The sequence below is a fragment of the Mercenaria mercenaria genome, chromosome 3 (genome assembly GCF_021730395.1).
Source record: "Mercenaria mercenaria strain notata chromosome 3, MADL_Memer_1, whole genome shotgun sequence".
NCBI classification, from domain to species: domain Eukaryota; kingdom Metazoa; phylum Mollusca; class Bivalvia; order Venerida; family Veneridae; genus Mercenaria; species Mercenaria mercenaria.
The window spans coordinates 39,345,668-39,367,829 of record NC_069363.1 but is presented as its reverse complement, the minus strand read 5'-3'; the positions used below and the strand labels follow the sequence as shown (position 1 = coordinate 39,367,829).

The window sequence follows — 22,162 nt, the reverse complement described above, 5'->3', positions numbered from 1 at the left end:
TTGTTCGCCACTCAGTATATATCTTTTATTTTCTGAAAATGTTCCTGAAATGTTTTTGAATGAAATAAAATTATAAAATTGTAAAATGACTAGATCTACCAGGTGCATTTTCATGCTGTGGTGCTAGGAAAATTTTAACTGTGCATATCAAAGTCCCGACCAAGTTAAACTAATGGGAAAATTGCATTGGACATTGTGTGGGGTATAATGATTTTACATCTGAATTGCACACATTTGCAATCCATGCTTTAAAATGTTCATTTTAAAAACAAAAAAGTTAACATTGTGTGAATAGTTGTATAAGCATAGGTTGAAATAGTTCGTAGTCCGACCAAACTGTTTTTTTTTTAAATTTTGTGTTAAAAGATATGCAATTATTATTGGCTGTAAGAGGGGAGGATCCATTTCAAGACCCTGTTGGTGCATATAAAACAAGAGCTGTCAGTGGACAGCGCGCTCGACTATTCTCAGTACTTGATAGTATAATATAAGCAATGAGTAAAACTTTAACATTACAATAAGCATATTCTAAGTTGAAAAGGGGCATAATTCTGTCAAAATGCTTGATAGACTTGCCTCCTCCTTTTTACAGACTGTGGTCATGATGATAAACAAGTATGCAAAATATGAAAGCAATATCTCAATGGACTTTGAAAATATATGGGGTGGTACGCAAACTTTAACATTTATTCTAAGTCCAAAAGGGGCCATAATTCAGTCAAAATGCTTGATAGACTTGCCTCCTCCTTTTAACAGACTGGGGTCATGATGGTAAACAAGTATGCAAAATATGAAAGCAATAACTCAATGGACTTTGAAAATATTTGGGGTGGTACGCAAACTTTAACATTTATTCTAAGTCGAAAGGGGGCCATAGCTCAGTGGTTTGCACACTGGCCTTCCAATCCTGAGGTTGGGGTTCGATCCCCGGCAGCTACTCGGGAATTTTCAGAAATGCTTTTCAGTGTTTCCCACTCAACTAGAGGTGTACTGGTCAGGAACCCAGGCAATCCTTGCGTGTATCAATGCTATACACTGGGCACGTTAAAGAACCAGGCTGTCTATTCGCAACAAGCTAGGCTAAGTTAGCCGGATAAGCCTGTATCTGATTTCTGATCTCTCTGTGGGGGGGGCTTTGTCTCACTCTGTCCCTCTGGTCAGATCGCTCTGTGTCTGTACTAGTAGAGGATGAATAATGCGCCCTGCATATGTGGCTGCATTTGAATTATGTAAAGCACCTCTGAACGTGAAATTGATCATGAAAAGGGCGCTATATAAATCTGGTATAATAATAATAATAATAATAATTCAGTCAAAATGCTTGACAGAGTTGCCTCCTCTTTTTTACAGACTGGGGTCATGATGGTAAACAAGTATGCAAAATCTGAAAGCAGTATCTCAATGGACTTTGGAAATATTTGGGGTGGTACGCAAACTTTAACATCTGTGTGACGCTCACGCCGACGCCGGGGCAAGTAGGATTGCTCCCCTATTCTTCAAATAGTCGAGCTAAAAATTATACCATCATTCTATATTGTAACCAGATGCTACTGTCTCAGTAACACATAGATTTTCACCTTCAGGGATACCTGGACAACTTCTTACCATTATTATTCTAAAAAGATTATCCTTTAAAGATGGTCAATCACAGTTGAACAACATTTTAGGACATTTTTCAGTTTTCATATATTCTGTAAGCTGAGATTCCTAGTTTTGGACAGCTTTCTGAAAATTGTACAAACAATATCATGTTCAGATGTATATTCTATTCAGTTTAGTTCTTATAAACATTTTCAGAATGAAAAGTGTGTCTAAGTCTATTGGCATAAATTATTTCTAGGAAATCAAAATGGATAGATAAAGTGAATGCTTTAAGGTGATCAATCACATTTAAAGGCGTACGCTAGAATTTCACCATTTTTTTCCCAATAACAGATTTTGTTCATATTTCATATATTGTTAGTTCATTCTATAAGTAACCTAAAAATAAAAAGAAATAATAGGGTCACCGACTTTGTTTTCATTTTATTCCACATTATAATGCATGACTAGGATACAAAAATATCAGGAAATCTGGAGAGTGTCTGACATAGCATATAACACCAAGAAATCAAATAAAAGACATATACAGTATAACTACTAGTCAAAGTTCATAAGACATAATTATTTCCCTTCAAAACAAAAAGAAAATGAAATGCAGTTCAATAAATATTTGCACGAGACTAGATTGTTGTTGTTGTTTTCAAGGTCGAAAAAGCGACAAAAATTTACAATATTATGTATTTCCTTCAGAAGTAAATATTTCCAAATCTACATAAAGGAATTTGATTAAACTTGCAAGAATAGCAGAATATAGTGTGCACTTTAGAAATATAAAAAGAAAATGTGTGGTCACCGAATTAATTTTTTCACAATTTCAATTTGAAATATTGCACCTTTTATAATACTGGTTTGCAATCTTCATGCTGACATTAATTAACATAATATAACTGATACAAGAAATATGACAAATGAAGACATATATTAAAGTTACACTATGTTTGATATCTGTGACAGAGTTGCCATAATGGAAGTTTATGACAAAAACAATACAAGAGGACCATGATGGCCCTATATCGCTCACCTGAGTACCACTGCTTTAACAAAAAACAAAAAGAAAAAATTCTTACAATGTACAGATATGTCAAAATACACCTAAAAATTGGAGGTACCATCCATGTTGTACCACAGAAAAGTGGTCTCAGTTTTTCCCTACGTCAAATAATAAAGAAGTTACTAAATAAGCTATTTACAGTAACACAAATGGGAAGTAATAAAAAAATCAAAGGCCTGAATGGCCTGAGTCGGCTAATGATTGATGTACTGTCAGTATAGTCTACCAGTTTCAGTTTGTTTTTAGTTTTTTTTTCTTAAAATTTCATAACACAGCTCGATATTTACCCAAAATATTATATCCGGATACGATTACACTTTTCTCCAGTTTGAACAATATATTTTACAAATTGTGATGATACGAAGACATTTAGCAGCAATTGGCAGTATCTGACATTGAAGTTTACGGTTAAATTACCTCTTATTTAAATCTTTTCATAAAAAAATCGTTTCGTTTCGCCAAACATAGACGATCTACTTTCGATTTCAAAAACTACAAGAAAATACAATTTAATGTTTCGCCGATTTGTTTATTTCTCGAAAAATAAGAATTAAAATCATTTTTAATATCTGTAGTAACTAAACAAACCAGTAAGAGCTTCTTCTTCCGATAATTTATCCGTTTACTGACTGCAAAATTCATGTGTGTGTGTAGAAACCCACGCAAAGTTTATAGAAATCATACGATGCGTGTATACGTTCAATGTGGGAGAATTAAGGCTGATCGGGATCGGCTATGTTACCTAACGCATCCAGACTATTCAGATTTTGTTTTTAAAAAAGCATTGTGTGCATTTCTGTAATTTTATATACGTTCAGAAATTATTAGACATGCGTATTTGCATTATTTCTATACGTAATTTACGCTAATACGCATCTTACCTGGAGCCCTGTGGAACTATTTTTTGTCTTTCGCTGGATGTTACGCTAGCTTTGTAAGCCTGCGCAATTCATAAAATGCACATTTATGCTTAATGAGTTACATTCGAGTATTGCACAATTACAAGTCATAAATATGACAGATTACATCGTATATTGGTCATAGCAAAGGGAATTCACGCAACTTAACTTCATTCTTGCAGTGAACTGTTTGAAGTTTGAGAAATCTAATGGAACTACATCGCTTCACTGTGTTATTTGGTCCATTTAGACTTAGAGAATCGCTGGATAGCAAGGACTCGTCAAAACGATTACATCATTTAGCCGACTCAAAAATACTGTAAGCAAACAAAAGAAGGATCTGCCAAACAAGAGCTGTCACTAATGGTGACAAATGCCCCCAGCAGCACCTTGACCTTTGACCTGGTGACCCCAAAGTCAGTAGGGGTGGTGTGCTCAATAAGTACTATCAGCGTGTGAAGTTTGAAGGTCCTGAATGAAGTGGTTTGCATGTAAAGTGCCTTCATGCAAAAAGTTAACGTTGGCCCCTGTGACCTTGACCTTTGACCTGGTGACCCCAAAGTCAGTAGGGTTGGTGTACTCATAAAGTACTATCAGCATGTGAAGTTTGAAGGTCCTGGGTGCAGTGGTTCGCGAGTAAAGTGCCTTCATGCAAAAAGTTAACGTTGGCCCCTGTGACCTTGACTTTTGACCTGGTGACCCCAAAGTCAGTAGGGGTGGTGTACTCAATAAGTACTATCAGCAAGTGAAGTTTGAAGGTCCTGGGTGCAGTGGTTCGCGAGTAAAGTGCCTTCATGCAAAAAGTTAACATTGGCCCCTGTGACCTTGACTTTTGACCTGGTGACCCCAAAGTCAGTAGGGGTGGTGTACTCAATAAGTACTATCAGCATGTGAAGTTTGAAGGTCCTGGGTGCAGTGGTTCACGAGTAAAGTGCCTTCATGCAAAAAGTTAACGTTGGCCCCTGTGACCTTGACCTTTCGACCTGGTGACCCCAGTCAGTAGGGGTGGTGTACTCAATAAGTACTATCAGCATGTGAAGTTTGAAGGTCCTGGGTGCAGTGGTTCGCGAGTAAAGTGCCTTCATGCAAAAAGTTAACGTTGTGACTAACGAACGAACTAACGGACGGACAGTTGAAAACTAATATGCCTCCCTTCGGGGGCATAATAAAAACAAGAGCACTGCAATGCAACGCAAATGCAGATCAATATTCACATAAAACAAAGTCGTATGAACTTTGACCCGAAGTGTGGCCATTGACATTGAATTTAGCCATCCGAAACATGCGCTCTGCACATCCTTTCAATGAGTGAACATTAGTGTCAGGTTTCTCTGAAATCCATCAAGGGGTTCAAGACTTACAGAGCAGACCAACACACAGACAAACACCGAGGCAATAACATAATACATCCCTAAGGGCGTATAAAAAAGAATCGAGATCTTATGGTGATACAAGTTGTGTGCAAGTTTGGTTAAAATCAAATCATAAACTAGAAAATGCTTTTGTAAAAAAGCGCATGTCTCCCCCAATGCAAAGTCCTATAGGCAAGAAATCAATAGGGGTCAGGAGCAAAAATCAAAGAGACACTGATGGTTGTCTGCAATAGGGATCATCTACTTGGCATGTCAAGTCATCCCGCTAAATTTCAACACTCTTGGCCTAGTGGTTCTCAAGTCACTGTTCAGGCTCCTGTGACCTTGACCTTTGATCAAGTGACCTCAAAATAAATAGGGGTCAACTACTCTGCATGTCCAATCATCCTATTAAGTTTCAACATTGTAGGTCAAATGGTTCTCAAGTTATTTCCAAAAAATGATTTTACATGAACAGGCCACTGTGACCTTGACCTTTAACAGACTGACCCCAAAATCAATACGGGTTATCTACTCTGCATGTTCAATCATCCTATGAAGTTTCAACATTCTCGGTCAAGTGGTTCTCAAGTTATTGATCAGAACTGGTTATCAATGTTCAGGCCCCTGTGACCTTGACCTTTAACGGAGTGGCTCCAAAAACAATAGGGGTCATTCTGGGTCGAGAGGTTCTCAAGTTATTGATTGGAAATGGTTTTCCATGTTCAGGCCCCTGTGGCCTTGACCTTTTACAGAGTGACCCTAAAATTGTTAGGGGTCATCTACTCTGCATGACCAATCATCCTATGAAGTTTCATCATTCTGGGTCAAGTGGTTCTCAAGTTACTGACCGGAAATGGTTTTCAATGTTCGGGCCCCTGTGATCTTGACCTTTCACAGAGTGACCCCAAAATCGTTAGGGGTCATCTACTCTGCATGACCAATCATCCTATTAAGTTTCAACATTCTAGGTCAAGTGGTTCTCAAGTTATTGACCGGAAATGGTTTTCAATGTTCAGGCCCCTGTGACCTTGACCTTTAATGGAGTGACCCCAAAATCAATAGGGGTCATCTACTTTGCATGTACAATCATCCTATGAAGTTTCAACATTCTGGGTCAAGTTGTTCTCTAGTTATTGATTGGAAATGGTTTTCAATGTTCAGGCCCCTGTGACCTTGACCTTTGACGGAGTGACCCCAAAATCAATAGGGGTCATCTACTTTGCATGTACAATCATCCTATGAAGTTTCAACATTCTGGGTCAAGTGGTTCTCTAGTTATTGACTGGAAATGGTTTTCAATGTTCAGGCCCCTGTGACCTTGACCTTTGACGGAGTGACCCCAAAATCAATAGGGGACATCTACTCTTCATGATCAATCATCTCATGAAGTTTCAACATTCGGGGTCAAGTGGTTCTCTAGTTATTGATCGGAAATGGTTTTCAATGTTCTGGCCCCTGTGACCTTGACCTTTGACGGAGTGACCCCAAAATCAATAGGGGTCATCTACTCTTCATGATCAATCATCTCATGAAGTTTCAACATTCTGGGTCAAGTGGTTCTCTAGTTATTGATCGGAAATGGTTTTCAATGTTCAGGCCCCTGTGACCTTGACCTTTGACGGAGTGACCTAAAAATCAATAGGGGTCATCTACTCTTCATGACCAATCATCCTATGAAGTTTCAACATTCTGGTTCAAGTGGTTCTCTAGTTATTGCTCGGAAACGGTTTTCAATGTTCAGGCCCCTGTGACCTTGACCTTTGACGGAGTGACCCCAAAAACAATAGGGGTCGTCTACTCCAGCAGCCCTACGACCCTATGAAGTTTGAAGGTTCTAGGTGAAATGGTTCTCCAGTTATTGCTCGGAAATGAAGTGTGACGGAAGGACGGACGGACAGACGGACGGACTGACAGGGCAAAAACAATATGTCTCCTGGGGGAGACATAATGAAGCTGCTATTGTGCAGACAAGGTCAAAATAACCAATTTTGGCCCTTTCAGTGGCCATAACTCTGGAACCCATTATGGGATCTGGCCGGTTCAAGAATGGAACCCAAGATCTTTTGATGACACAAGTTTTGTGCAAGTTTGATTAAATTGAAATCATAAATGAAGCTGCCATTGTGCAGACAAGGTCAAAATAGCTAATTCCGGCCCTATCAGGGGCCATAACTCTGGAACCCATTAAGGGATCTGGCCGGTTCAAGAAAGGAACCAAGATCTTATGGTGACACAAGTTTTGTTAAAATCAAATCATAAATGAAGCTGCTATTGCGCAGACAAGGTCAAAATAGCTAATTTTGACCCCTTCAGGGGACATAACTCTAGAACCCATAAAGGAATCTTGCCAGTTCCAGAAAGGAACCAAGACCTTATGGTGATACAAGTTGTGTGCAAGTTTGGTAAAAATCAAATCTTAAATAAAACTGCTATTGTGCAGACAAGGTCAAAATAGCTAATTCTGGGCCTTTCAGGGGCCATAACTCTGGAACCCATAACAGAATCTGGCCAGTTCCAGAAAGGAACCAAGATCTTATGGTGATACAAGTTGTGTGCAAGTTTGGTAAACATCAAATTATAAATAAAGCTGCTATTGTGCAGACAATCTCAAAATAGCTAATTTTGGCCCTTTCAGGAGCATAACTCTGGAACCCATTATGGGATCTGGCCAGTTCAAGAAAGGAACCGAGATCTTATGGTGATACAAGTTGTGTGCAAGTTTGGTTAAAATAAAATCATAAATGAAACCACTATCTTGCAGACAAGAAATTGTTGACGGACGGATGCACACACGGACTGACGACGGACGAAGGGTGATCACAAAAGCTCACCTTGTCACTATGTGACAGGTGAGCTAATAAAGGGTGTGGGTGGGTGGTTGGGGGTTAACTTCTGGGCATTCCATTACTTTCGAATACAAAAAATGGACAAAAACCTTCAACCAATACACTGGAACTTAGCATCTTTAAAGCAAATCAGATCATGCCAAAAATCATTAACTAAAAGTTATAGGTTACAAGACTTGACAAAAACTGCCTTTTTGTAGAAGATGCAAAAAGTAAGAAATTTCACACATGAAAATAATTAACTCTTATTCATAAAATATATAGCTTGTATTGATACATCCTCAGCATGTCAAAACGTTAATCTGACCTAATTGGTTTACATGGAACTCTCTATTAAATATATGGACGATATTACAAGTGTCTTTTCATATTGAATTTATCAAATGAGTTAATAAAATAATAACATGCGAGGCTGTGCCGAGCTTTTTTTCAATATTATTCAACGAGTTTAATAAATTCAATGTAGAAGGTCAAAAATGTAATATTCTTTTTTTCACATGTTATCTTTTCCTAATGAAACATCAAAAATTCTACTTTCTTTTAATATATAAACAAGTAAATTTGACGCATATCTTTTACACTATAAACAATGTTGATGTCAAAGCTTTATTACACAAGTGTATCATCATTTTTTATGTAATGGCTTTATTACACTCCCACGACGTCAGACATGTGATAAAATACATTTCAACATATCTGAATTCACAAAATTACATGTTTACAATCAAGTACTATCCCTAAATCATATAATGTGAGCAATATGATATTTATCTCAATGAAGCCAAGCTCTTATGGACATTCTTTTATTACCCTCTTTCCAGCCCCTAATACATCCTTACATGTATATTCAAGAATGGTATATAGCAGAGTTTCTTGTTAGTAGTGAAAAGGGTCATTATATTGTAAAGTAATGATCTTCTAACACATAGATAGTAAGGATTACAACCAACAAATGAAAGACTGACAGTTTGATTCCAGTACCTATATGTTCAATGTGATTTGACAAATTCATACCCTAAATGCAAATTTGACAAGTCTTTCTTAAAAATCTTTTAGAAAGACAAATAATTTTTCTATTATGTTCTTCCTGTTTGTGACCCTAGGTTTTCCTAAACTCTTTTCAGACAGTAACTGGGACAATCCGTCATAACCTGAACGTTGCACAGCAAGCTTTAGATGACCTAGTGTGAGGCCACTAAAAGCAATCTTATGTATCATTCCTTTAGAAAGAACATCATGTTCACTCAAGGTGGCCAGGGTTTGTTCATTTTTGTGACATTTATCAGTATATACCCATTTCTTGACAGAACTTTCTAAAGTACAGCTAAACTCAACCATTTCTTTTTTACCAACACCAACAGTTGCACAAAGGTTTTGCAGACTTTCGACATCACCAAGGGCATTGTGCGCATTGTATTTTTCGTGTGAAAACACAGACACAAGGTGTTCCTGTGAGTACTTTTCTAAATCAGGAAACATTTTTTTAAACATTGGATATGTGTCAACACAACCAGTAACAGATTCTTGAAACTCATCAGTTAGACCACTAATGTGAAATGCACGAATAATACGAGGTAGATCAAACTTATGAAAATTATGGCCAACCAAAATGCATGGTTGAATTGGCTTGAGCCATGACAGAAAATTCTGAAGTCCATTTTTCAAGGAAACAGACTGTACAGGTTTTCCTTGGTAAAACAATGTATTTCCATAACTTGTCAATTCAGTTATAGCAGAAGCAAATGGTGTAAAGGCTTTGGTAGGAGTTATATACTGGTTGAACTTATTTAACCCACATACAGCAGCTATTTGCACAATGTCAGTATCACTATGTAACGATGTTGTTTCAATGTCACAAAAAACAGTATTCCTATCCCAAACTTGTTCATTTGATAATAGTGTACTATCTGGGAGAAGCTGTGGAGAAGGAATCTCTGTTTCTTCTGAAGGGTGAGAGAGAGCTACTCCAGAACAGTAGGTAACACCTTCCCGAACTTCTTTTACAGCAGTTTCATTTTTCTGAGATAGCTTTCTTTGCAGTTTTCTTTTCTTGAATGCTACAGTGTTTTCCACAGAACGTCTTTTTTCCCTCAACATGTCTAACTTTTTAGCATGACTCTCCATTACATTTCCTGGTGAAATACCAATTTCGTTGTTTACTTTGTTCACATATGTCGCTCCTTCATTTTTCTGTGCTACAGCACAAGCAACTCGGTTAAGAATGCTCTCTGAAGCAGAGTAGTGAATCCGTTTAGGGGCCTTACTTGCAATCATATTATTAAAAGATTCAACGTCTTTCGTAGACCCTCCTGGAGCTATTCTCTCAGCATTTTGTATGAATAAATCAAATACAGAGTTCAGATCAGCTCTTAAACCTTCACCTGTCAACGGTCTTCCATAAAGGAGTCCATTATGCCTATAATTTTGAGGGTCTTTTTGGTAGCCACACCATGTGCCACATGACTGATGGTCTCCAAAGACATGTGGAACAATCTGCTTGAGAGCACCTTTAAAGTCATCTGGTTTTCCTTTGTTTTGGGCAAGAGCATAATTGAAACACTTTTGAAGATGTTTGATTACTTTTGCCGACAGTACTTTGTGTTTCTTCTGGAGATTATACAGACTGTTTCCTAGGTGTTTCACTGTGTGATTCTGGTCGCTCCACTTTTCAATATCATGGGTAAGTTCTTGTCTTACTCTAGCTAAGGTGGTACAGTCATCATCCATAATAAGTACACTTACATTTATGTTTTCATTCTCAACTTTCTTCACCAGTTCACCAGCAACATCGGCTTCCATTGCCTTCGAACTACCTGTCCAGTTTCTACAGCAGACATGATCAGGAATATTCTCTTTGCCTTTATGAACTGAGCAAAACTTACAATCTTTTATTCTGACACCATATGCACATATCTTTCCTGAGCGGTTTCCTATCATTGTTCCAACTCCTGATCTGCTGTCATATGCCCTTCCTGACCCCCTCTTCTGCCACCCCATGTCATATTTAAATTCGCCTTCTACATGTTTTTGCGAATCCTCCACTGGAGCTTTCGCATACAGATGATCTGTAGTGGAGCTAGAAAGGGCATTATCTTCTTCACTGAAAATACAACAAGAACATACAAGAGCTGTCACAGGAGACAGCGCGCTCGACTATTTCGATGCTGGATAGTGAAGCTGGGCACATCTGAGGAAACTAGAGCCTGAACAACTATTTTAAGTTTGAATCAAATCCATTCAGTAATAACAGAGACAGAGTGAAAGTGCATCAAAACTTTAACCTAAAATTCTAAGTAAAAAGGGGGAATAATTAATGAAAAATTGGTGCCAGAGTTATGCATCTTGTGTCATATGATGTGGGTGATGATGCTGAACAACTATTTTAAGTTTGAATCAAATCCGTTCAGTAATAACAGAGGTAGAGCGAAAGTGCACCAAAACTTTAACCTGAAATTCTAAATATAAAGGGGGAATAATTCATGAAATATTGGTGCCAGAGTTATGGGCCTTATGTCAGATGATGTGGATGATGATGGGGAATAAGTATTTCAAGTCTGAATCAAATCCATCAAGTAATTACAGAGATAAGTTGAAAACAGAGAAAGTATTAAAAAACTTTAACCAAATAGGGACGCGGAAAGAAGCCGACGCGAGTAGGATAGCTCTCCTTATACTTCGTATAGTCAAGCTAATAAAGTACATTACAGTCCAACTGCAGTTCAGATGGATAGTTTTGTAATACTAACCCATGAAATTTTGTATTGAATTTTGTCGCAATGTTTGTCCCAAGTAAATAATAAATTGACAGGTGGACTGACAGTCAATAATTATAGGTTATTAGCCTTGTATAGGGAAATATGCACGAGTTCTGCTGCGGAAATATTACTTGAATATTCTTCTGTTAAAGAAAGAGCGCATATTTCCTGATGCAATGATAATAACATTTTTGTGACATATGTATCTATACATGGAATAATAATGTAACAATAACTCTTAAGACAAACTTTCACAGTTATTTATCTTTCATAGCCATAGAACCTTTCAGAATTTCTAAGACCATTTAGACTGTATTATATGAAATATATACCTGATAATTCAATGATAGGACTCACAGTAATTGTTATATAATTATTATATACCTGGTTTCACTCCACATTATGGCTTTCTCCTCCTGTATTGCTGACTTGCACGACTCCTCTGCGATTGATCTCACATGGCTACCAACCTGAAAATAAAAATTAAATATAAATATTCTGTGAAGAATTTTGATAGAAACAAGAGCTCGTCGAACACGAAATGCCCCCCTTGATGCATTCAGTAATTGCACAAGGAACAGAAATTAGATGCTCACTGTAAACAAAAGTTCTACCATTCTGGTTTAATCTGACCTTGACCTTTAACCTATTAACCTAACAAGAGATTACAGAGTGATTGATCTTGGCACCATCCACTGAGCCATTTTTGAATGTTCCAAATTTCAAGACTAGCTCAAGGTCAAAATCAATGTCAAATTTCATTTCGGTACAAAACAATGTGTATGTGGTCCAAATTTGAAAGCTGTTGCTTGAGGAATGTGAAAGCAGGTCACTAGATCAATTTCAAGGTCAAAGTTCATTTCCGTAGACAGAACTATGCATGTGATTCAAACTTGAAGGCTGTAGCTTGAGAAATGTGAAAGTAGGTCACTAGGTCAAAATCAAGGTAAAATTTTATTTTGGAACAAAAAACTATGCATGTGGTCCAAATTTGAAGCCTGTACCTTCAGAAATGTGAAAGTAGGTCACTAGGTCAATAACAAGGTCAAAGTTTTTTTTGGTACACAAACCTATGCATGTGGTCCAAATTTGAAGGCTGTAGCTACAGAAATGTGAAAGTAGGTCACTAGGTCAAGATCAAGGTCAACTCATGTCAAGGTTCATCTTGCCACTCAAAACTATACATGTGGTCCAAATTTGAATAATGTAAGTTATGGACATGAAGGTTCTAAGTTTTTCCCTATATAAGTCTATATGAACCATATGACCCCTGGGGCGGGGCCATATTTGACCCTAGAGGGATAATTTGAACAAACTTGGTAGAGAACAACTAAATGATGCTACATTATAAAATATCAAAGCCATAGTCTTTGTGGTTTGGACAAGAAGATTTTCAAAGTTTTTCCCTATATAAGTCTATGTAAACCATGTGACCCCCAGGGCGGAGTCATATTTGACCCTAGGGGAATAATTTGAACAATCATAGTAGAGGACCACTTGATGATAACATCTACAAAATATCAAAGCCCTAGGCCCTGTGGTTTTGGACTAGAGGTTTTCCAAGGTTTTTTCATGTATAAGTCTATATAAACCATGTGACCCCCGGGATGGGGCCATATTTGACCCAGGGAAATAATCTGAACAATATTGGTAGAGGACCACTAGATTTTGCTACATACCAAATATCAAAGCCCTAGGCCCTATGGTTTTGGACAAGAAGATCAGAAACCCTTTTAACTGTTCCTGGCCTATGTGACCTTGACCTTTGACCTAATGACCTCAAAATCAATAGGGATCATCTGCTGGTCACGGCCAACCTAACTATCAATTTTCCTGACACTAGGCCCAAGCGTTCTACAGTTATTGCGTGGAAACCATTTTACTGCTCCTGGTCACTGTGACCTTGGCCTTTGACATACTGACCTCAAAATCAATAGGGGTCATCTGCTGGTCATGACCAACCTCCTTATCAACTTTCGTGACCCTAGGCCTAAGCGTTCTGGAGTTATCATCCGGAAACTGTTTTACTGTTCAGGGTCACTGTGACCTTGACCTTTAACATACTGACTTCAAAATCAATAGGGGTCATCTGCTGGTCATTACCAACCTCCCTATCAACTTTCATGATCCTAAGCCCAAGTGTTCTTGAGTTATCATCCGGAAACCGTTTTACTATTCAGGGTCACTGTGACCTTGACCTTTGACATACAGACCTCAAAATCAATAGGGGTCATCTGCTGGTGATGACCAACCTCCCTATCAACTTTCATGATCCTAGGCCCAAGCTTTCTTGAGTTATCATCCGGAAATGGATTGGTCTACATTCCGACCGACCAACCGACATCTGCAAAACAATATACCCCTCCTTCTTCGAAGGGGGGCATAAAAAGAATCATTCACTTTGAAGTTCAAACATGTGACAGGCAAAGTTATTTTCATGATGTCCAATCAATGCATGTAGCGTATCATGACTCACATCCATTATGCTGTTCCAACTAATGAGCACACATTTTTATTATGAATGTTAAATGCAACCAAGGAAATTTCTAGAATTATCATGGATTTGCATCATCTTCCATACCCTTTCAAATATTTTTAAACTACAGGTTCTGACAGAGTCAAATAAACAACATCCAACCTTTCGTTCCCACTGTTTTACAGCTGAATGATGCGGGGCAGGCACTTCCATAGCTGCCATGAAATTGCTCATCTGATTATACCCAAGACCAGAATGCATCATACCTGGAATATAGAGACAAGATGAAGCACTTTTATGAGTTCTGAAGTAAAAATCTGTGGTGGTTTAGTCAAGATTCAAAAATGTATCAAATGTAAAATTATCCAAAGGGCATCTTTTACTAAAAATATTTTAGGTTTTTATTGCAAATGTATAAATTCCTCATCATTTTATGTAGCTTTACTAAATACCGGTATATAAACAAGAGATCACAGAGTGATTTTGGCGCTCACCAATGTGCCATTTTTGAGTGTTCCAAATTTCAAGACTTACTGACTAGCTCAAGGTCAAATTTCATTTCCGTACACATCACTGTGCATGTGGTCCAAATTCGAAAGCTGTAGCTTGAGAAATGTGAAAGTAGGTCACTAGATCAATTTCAAGGACAAAGTTCTTTGTACACAAAACTATGCATGTGCATCAAGTTTGAAGGCTGTAGTTTGAGAAATTTGAAAGTAGGTCACTAGGTTAATCTTAAGGTCAAAGTTTATTTCGGTACACAAAACTATGCAAGTGGTCCAAATTTGAAGTCTGTACCTTGAGAAATGTGAAAGTAGGTCACTAGGTCAAAATCAAGGTCAAATTACACTTCAGAACACAAATCTATGCATGTGGTCCAAATTTAAAGCCTGTATCTTCAAAAATGTGAAAGAAGTCAATGTCAAGGTCAAAGTTTGTTTCGGTACACAATCCTATGCATGTGGTCTAAATCTGAAGCCTGTAGCTACAGAAATGTGAAAGTAGGTCACTAGGTCAATCTTAAGGTCAAAGTTCATTTCAGTACACAAAACCATGCAAGTGGTCAAAATTTGAAGGCTGTAGCTCGAGAATTGTGAAAGTAGGTCACTAGGTCAAAATCAAGGTCAAATATTATTTCGAAACACAGAACTATGCATGTGGTCCAAATTTGAAGTCTGTACCTTCAAAAACGTGAAAGTAGGTCACTAGATCAATGTAAAGGTCAAAGTTTGTTTTGGTACACAAAACTATGCATGTGGTCCAAATTTGAAGGCTGTAGCTTGAGAAATGTGGAAGTAGGTCACTCGGTCAAAATCAAGGTCAAATTTCATTTCGGAACACGAAACTATGCATGTGGTCCAAATTTGAAGCCTGTACCTTCAAAAATGTGAAAGTAGGTCACTAGGTCAATGTCAAGGTCAAAGTGTTTTTCAGTGCACAAAACTATGCATGTGGTCCAAATCTGAAGGCTGTAGCTACAGAAATGTGAAAGTAGGTCACTAGGTCAAAATCAAGGTCAACTCATGTCAAGGTTCATCTTGCCACTCAAAACCATACATGTGGTCCAAATTTGAATGTTGTAGGTTATTGACAAGAAGACTTTAAAAGCTTTTCCCTATATAAGTCTATATGAACCATGTGACCCCCAGGGCGGGGCCATATTTGACCCTAGGGGAATAATTTGAACAAACTTGGTAGAGAACCACTAGATGATACTACATTACAAATGCCAAAAGCCCTAGGCTTTGTGGTTTGGACAAGAAGATTTTCAAAGTTTTTCCCTATATAAGTCTATGCAAACCATGTGACCCGTGGGGCGGGGCCATATTTGACCCTAGGGGGATAATTTGAACAATCTTAGTAGAAGACCACTAGATGATGTCACATACAAAATATCAAAGCCCTAGGCCCTGTGGTTTTGAACAAGAGGTTTTTCAAAGTTTTTCCCTATATAAGTCTATATAAACTATGTGACCCCCGGGGCGGGGCCATATTAGACCCCAGGGAAATAATTTGAATCATCTTGGTAGAGGACCACCAGATGATGCTTCATACCAAATATCAAAGCCCTAGGCTCTGTGGTTTTGGACAAAGAGATTTTCAAACTTTTTCCCTATATAAATCTATGCAAATTATAGAAATAAACAAAGGGCCATAACTCACTAAAAATTGTTGAACCAGTCTGATTTTCAAAGGGACACAACTAGGGTACCAATACATCATTCTGACAAAGTTTGGTCAAAATCCCCATGGTAGTTTCTGAGGAGATGCGATAACGAGAAATTGTTAACGGACGGAAGGACGACGGACCACCGACGCAGAGAGATTTGAATAGCCCACCATCTGATGATGGTGGGCTAACAAGCAAATTCGATGAATTGGTATCCCCCGCCGAAAGGGTCTGTGGTGAGGAACGGCAAAACAGTATATCCAGCAAAAAGTTAAGGATGTTAATAAAAGGCAAATAATTTCATTAGTCAAAATCAATTTAACAGAAAATGAATGCTATTTTTGGTGTGTGTGTGTGTGGGGGGGGGGGGGGGGTGATGCATGCTAGGGGGTGGTGGGCATGACTGGGTGGAGGAGGGAGGTGGGGGAATGGTACAACTTTGCATATTGATAAATATTCATGGAAGGTTTGAAATTTTTTAAAAAGGAATGAAAAATAACCTTGTTTTTTTTTAGTTGGGGGGGGGGGGGTGACCAAGGCAAGGTGGTGACCAGGTGTGGGTACACAACTTCACATGTTTATAATAAATATTCATGGAAAAGAATGAAAGATGTTTAATGAAATTCTACCAATTGGTTGGTTTGTTATGTACAAATCTGTAGATTTTTAAACAATTAAAGGGCAATAACTCTAAGGAAAATTGACCAATTAAAAAAAAAAATGACAGGCATCAATTGGTTGGTTTGTTATGTACAAATCTGTAGATTTTTAAACAATTAAAGGGCAATAACTCTAAGGAAAATTGACCAATTAAAAAAAAAAATGACAGGCATCATCGAAGTATGTTGGTTCATATTTATTTCAAGTTTCATGAAATTCTACGAGCTTGTTACTGAGAAATTGCTGCAGACGTGGATTTTTCATTAAATCAAGGGCAATAACTCTAAGGGAAATTGACCAGTCAAAAAAAAAACTTGATGGGCATCATCGCAGTATGTTGGTGCATGTTTATTTCAAGTTTTATGAAATTCTACATGATAGTTACTGAGAAATGGCTGCGGACGGACATTTTTGGGCATTTTTCACTAAATCAAGGGCAATAACTCTAAGGAAAATTGACCAATCAAAAAAAAAACTTGACGGGCATCATCGCAGTATGTTGGTTCATGTTTATTTCAAGTTTCATGAAATTCTACCAACTAGTTACTGAGATATGGCTGCGGACGGACGCACGCACGAATGCACGGACGTGACGGACGGACAACACCATTTCAATACCCCCCTCCCGATTTCATCGGCGGGGGATAATTATCAAAATACATTTACACTGTCTGAATCTATACATGTATACAGCATGTATTATTTCAACCCTTATCATGCTGGACACATTTGCTTGTGCAGTCTGATCATGATCTGCACTGTTTGCCATTCAGTCAGTGCTATTTTGGTAACCAACCCTTTTAACAGTAATTTGTGCTGTCTAAATTGAAGATGGACAAGTTCATTATAGAAATTACGCAGGGTAATGGTTTAAACTTTGAACTGTACATTGAACTGTAAATACACATAAATCTGTTAATGTTATGTTTACATAAACTACAGAGTCTGTACAACAGTAATCATTACTGAAATATCTGAGCAAATGGCCAAATCTGATGAATTTTATTATTTTCTTCATACTAAGGCTGAATAAAAATGTTAGCCGAGTGGTAAGTTAACAATTATTATTTCATAAGGTGAGCATAAGCCCTGATTTCAATGCTGACAACATATATAGAAATTATTGGATTATGCAAAGAGCAAACTTATAAACTAAGGTCAGAAAGATCAAGGATAGATGATAAGTTGTGTGGTGTTTGTTAATGTAAATTTTGTTTTAAGCACTGATATTTGAAAACGAGTAACAGTTCTTACAATAATTAATTTAAAAAAAAAAGATAATTTCAAAGAAAAAAAAAAATGAAACAAAATTACCAATATTACTTCAAATTTCTCTTTTTTTTTACAAATATACCGAATTTTTTTTCCAGATAAATGTTGTACAAACATATATATGAGTGCCTAAAATGAATTTTCACAAGAAAGCTAATACTACAAAATTTATGCTACGAGTTACATATTAGTAAATATACCGTCACCAAGCTTACACCGAAATACTTACCAATATTATCACATCCCTAGGTACAAGTAAAGAAAAACAAAACACAGATTATTTCTAGGTCAAACACTTGAAAGACCAAAATAGTTGAAGCAATTTCCGATGAAAATTTCATCGTTGCTGAGGCTTTACATGCTATAGGTTTAAATGTGGGTTATTTCACCAATTAGCTAAAACTTCAAATAAAACTTACATGTACATGTATCCTCATTGATTTATGTAAAAAATATCTAATAACATCCAAAATTAAGAATATTCTGGTGATTTAAACCTATGTATGTACTTTACACGATTAACATTTACTGTGTATACACGCAAGATGCGCAAGCGATAAAACCAATAACTTAACATAACTGTATACTGTGATTCATCCTCAGTTATTTTGGTCCTTATAAGTTTTGACATATTGACTACTACAGTACCAGTCACAAATATAAAACAATCTGAACGTCAAATTATTTTGACTACCTTAACACATACATAGTGTTCTCATTTAGAGCCCGCTTTTGCAGGGCCCACGCTGTCGTTCGCCACTCAAGCCATTTGGCGAATCTGCGATGAAAGTGGCGAAGAAAAATCGCGAGTGGCGAAAATGAAAAAATGTTCGTAATTTGGACCGACATTTTGTTTCAGACGTTCTAAATCGTAACCTCCGAGAAATTATGTTAAAAAAACAGTTGACTGGTTCCGATAATTTTAGCTGATAAAATTAACTTATTTCGGGATAGTACTACCCAGTCTGCGTTTACTTTACATATAACAATGTGTAATAAACATCTTGACACGCGAGAAGATGCAATTTGCAATCAATTAGCAACCGATTATCGGGTTAAAATAATCTTTTTATTTTGTTGTCATTACGGCAGATTAAATGAGTGATGCCTTTAATTTCCATGGATCAAATAATTAATAAATAAATCGGCAAAATAATTAATGGTTTGATGAATTTTTTAACGTTGACGCCACCGTCAGAAAGTATCTTAGTCACAGGTCCAGTGTATTTTTTGTTTAATATAAAAATCCTTTTTTTTTCACACAAATATACTTTTTATATGTTAGTCAAATGAAAAAAAAAATGATGACAAAAAATCCGGTCACAATATCATACACGACACAATGACTGGATTTTTGTCATCATTTTTTTTTTCATTTGACTAACATATAGAAAGCATATTTGTGTGAAAAAAGGTTGTTTTTTTGTATTAATAAAAAAAAAAAAATACACTGGACCCGTGTCTGTGATCTTAGTAAGTAATTAGTAAAGGTGTTTGCCAAGTTTTTTGAATGTCTTTAAAAGTTAGGAATGGATTTGAAATGTAATCCTGTATCAGGGTAGATTTCTCGGAAGCACAGAGCACCAAAAAAACAGCCCCCGGGCCATGCATTTACATAGTAGGCCCACAACAAAAAGAAGCTGTAATGGAAAAATATTTCAGACAGGTTGCTTCAAACATCCAACAACATTTTAAAATACAAAACTTGCTTTAGAGGTATACCCACTTTCATTCAAAAGTCCCCCTATATAGCTAGAATATCACCATTTGCTTATGGGAAGTAACAAAAATTTTCAACGCGCCGCGGGAAGGGAAACCTCTCCAGCACCCTCCCTACCATTCCCGAGAAAAAAGGTGGCTCCAACTTTTTTCAGCCCGGTGTGGGCCCTGTTTTGGCAATAATAGTGGCTTCAAGATATAATCGTTGTAAACATATTTATCAGTATTACTTTCCCTTTCAACATTAATTCAAAATAATGTGTTACATCTATTTAGAAAATATTAATAAACAAAATACCTATTGATGCTTTAGTGTTGACAACAAATGGAGGGTTTCCTTTAACACATTCTCTCCGTTGTCGCTTGTTAGTTTCAATGCGGTTTACTTTGCCACAGTATTTGCAAATAATTGTCAAGATGGACCCAAATCCATAACGCTGCTCGTGTTTTATATCCGTCACATTGAGTTCGTTTCCACACTCATAACATTGTCTTAATTGATCAATAATATGATCCAGTTCTACAATTCTCCGACCAGGCACTACTGTGGAAGCACTGGCAGTATGATTCACAGTCTCATTTCCTCCAACGACACCATCCGAAACATCATCAAAAAAAACATCATCTAAAACAGCTCCATCCGAAATCACTTTACTACGATTACTACCGTCAGTTTGTTCGACAAGAATATCATCACCTGTCCTGTGCCATGTTTTCAAACGGCCTGATGATTTCAAGTTTTTCTTTTTATTTCTGCTCGCGATAAAACGCCCTTTCGCTCTTTCCATTACGTTTTGACTAAGCGTTAGTAGTTGTAAATAATTTACCGCGCAGTTTTACGATTATCCGAAACAGTGCAACTTTACCGGATACGGTGTTGTAATCGGTGTATTGTGCGATTTCTGCCGCGTGAAAATTTTATCTAGCATACGCCTTTAAGCAACATTTTATGACATTTTTTAATTTTAAGTGTATTCTGATGAGATTTATTCAATGAACAAAAAGACCCATTAATTAGAGTTACAGCCCTATCCAAAATGTATATTTAATTACTTTTAATGAAACTTTGTAATTATCTCCCTTTAATATAAAAGTATTTAAGAAGTGGATTATATCCTTTAGATTTCAATACAATTTCTAGTTTTAACATTTGCATTTCATAAATATTGGGCTATTTTTCAATTACCTGAAACAAAAGGGCAAGTTTTAAAACGCATGTAGCTTAGGAATCATCTATTTTCAATCTTATCTTGGTTGTGCAACTGAGATAGACAAAGGGAGGTAATAATAATTTTATAAACTTGGATTTCTATTGAATTTGGCAAAACCTATACTCTTTGATGCAGGTCTTTGACAAATCTAATACAAAAGTGCTGATACTGATATCGTTCCATACGCAAAATATATTTATTCAATCTAAACTTGTGCTAAAATAATGATATCTTGGTTAGGCAACTAGGATAGGAAAATCATATTTAAAAAAAAAACTTCCAGTGAAAATCAAACATGTATAAGAACTCAGTGAACACAAATAAATGTAAATGATTAGTTGTTAAGGTTTTGAACAAATCCATCAGTTGATCAAAATCTGATTAACTACATTTTAACTGTATAAGTTTCATTACTCTTTATAAATGGGCAAGAATCCACCAGGAGTTTAAGCAAGAGTCAAGTAATTAATAGTTTTGATATGATTGTGCTGGTGACCTTGTTTATGGTCCCGTATGACCCAGTAATTAACATAAGTGGAGGACCAATGCTTTCGGAGACACAAATTGAATGTCTTTTGTCAAATCATCATGGAGAATATCAAACTCACTACCATATGATCCATATATCTGTGCTTTCCAAGTTCATACCGGAGTTTTCCAAACTGGCAACAAAATTTTAATTTTTTAGCAGAAAGAAAACCTTGTCCCCAAAATCACATCTGAAATATGTCATTATTGTCATTATTTCAGTAACTTCTCTCTCTGTGGAAAAGCAAAAATGTGATTAGTTCATCACTGGCAGGTTTTAACAAGAGGGCCATGATGGCCCTATATCGCACACCTGAGTACCATTTTGCTTTAACAAAAAACAAAAAGAAAAACTTGTTACAAGGTACAGATATGTCAAAATACACCTAAAAATTGGAGGTAACCATCCATGTTGTACCACAGAAAAGTGGTCTCGGTTTTTCCCTACGGCCAATAATAAAAAAGTTACTAAATAAGCTATCTATAGTAACATAAAAGGGAAGTAAAAAAATACTGTAAGCGAACAAAAGAAGGAATATTCTGCCAAATAAAAACAAGAGCACTGCAGTGCAATGCAAATGCAGAGCAATATACACACAAGACAAAGTCATATGACAT

At 36.9% G+C, this 22,162-nt stretch overlaps 2 protein-coding genes across 3 annotated transcripts in view; one reads left to right on the top strand and one right to left on the bottom strand.

Moving 5' to 3' along the window:
- LOC123530728 (transmembrane channel-like protein 1) overlaps positions 1-1,982 on the top strand; it is a 138,442-nt gene extending 136,460 nt beyond the window's left edge. Inside the window, exon 20 of the mRNA XM_053538248.1 lies at positions 1,351-1,982. The gene's annotated coding sequence lies outside the window, so the exon portion shown is untranslated. The remainder of the gene's footprint in view (positions 1-1,350) is intronic.
- A 28-nt stretch (positions 1,983-2,010) lies between these two features.
- Positions 2,011-19,237, bottom strand: LOC123532454 (uncharacterized). Of its 2 annotated transcripts, none has more exons than XM_045313889.2 (4): positions 18,506-19,237; positions 14,147-14,250; positions 11,893-11,978; positions 2,011-10,853 (listed from the first exon to the last, which is right to left on the bottom strand). In XM_045313889.2, exons 2-4 carry the CDS (start codon positions 14,246-14,248, stop codon positions 8,795-8,797), a joined length of 2,247 nt encoding a protein of 748 aa, XP_045169824.2. In that variant the 5' UTR covers positions 14,249-14,250; positions 18,506-19,237; the 3' UTR covers positions 2,011-8,794. The 2 variants fall into 2 exon arrangements, with proteins under 2 accessions (XP_045169824.2, XP_045169823.2); XM_045313888.2 differs by lacking the exon at positions 18,506-19,237 and adding an exon at positions 18,316-18,462.
- Between the last annotated feature and the right edge of the window lie 2,925 nt (positions 19,238-22,162).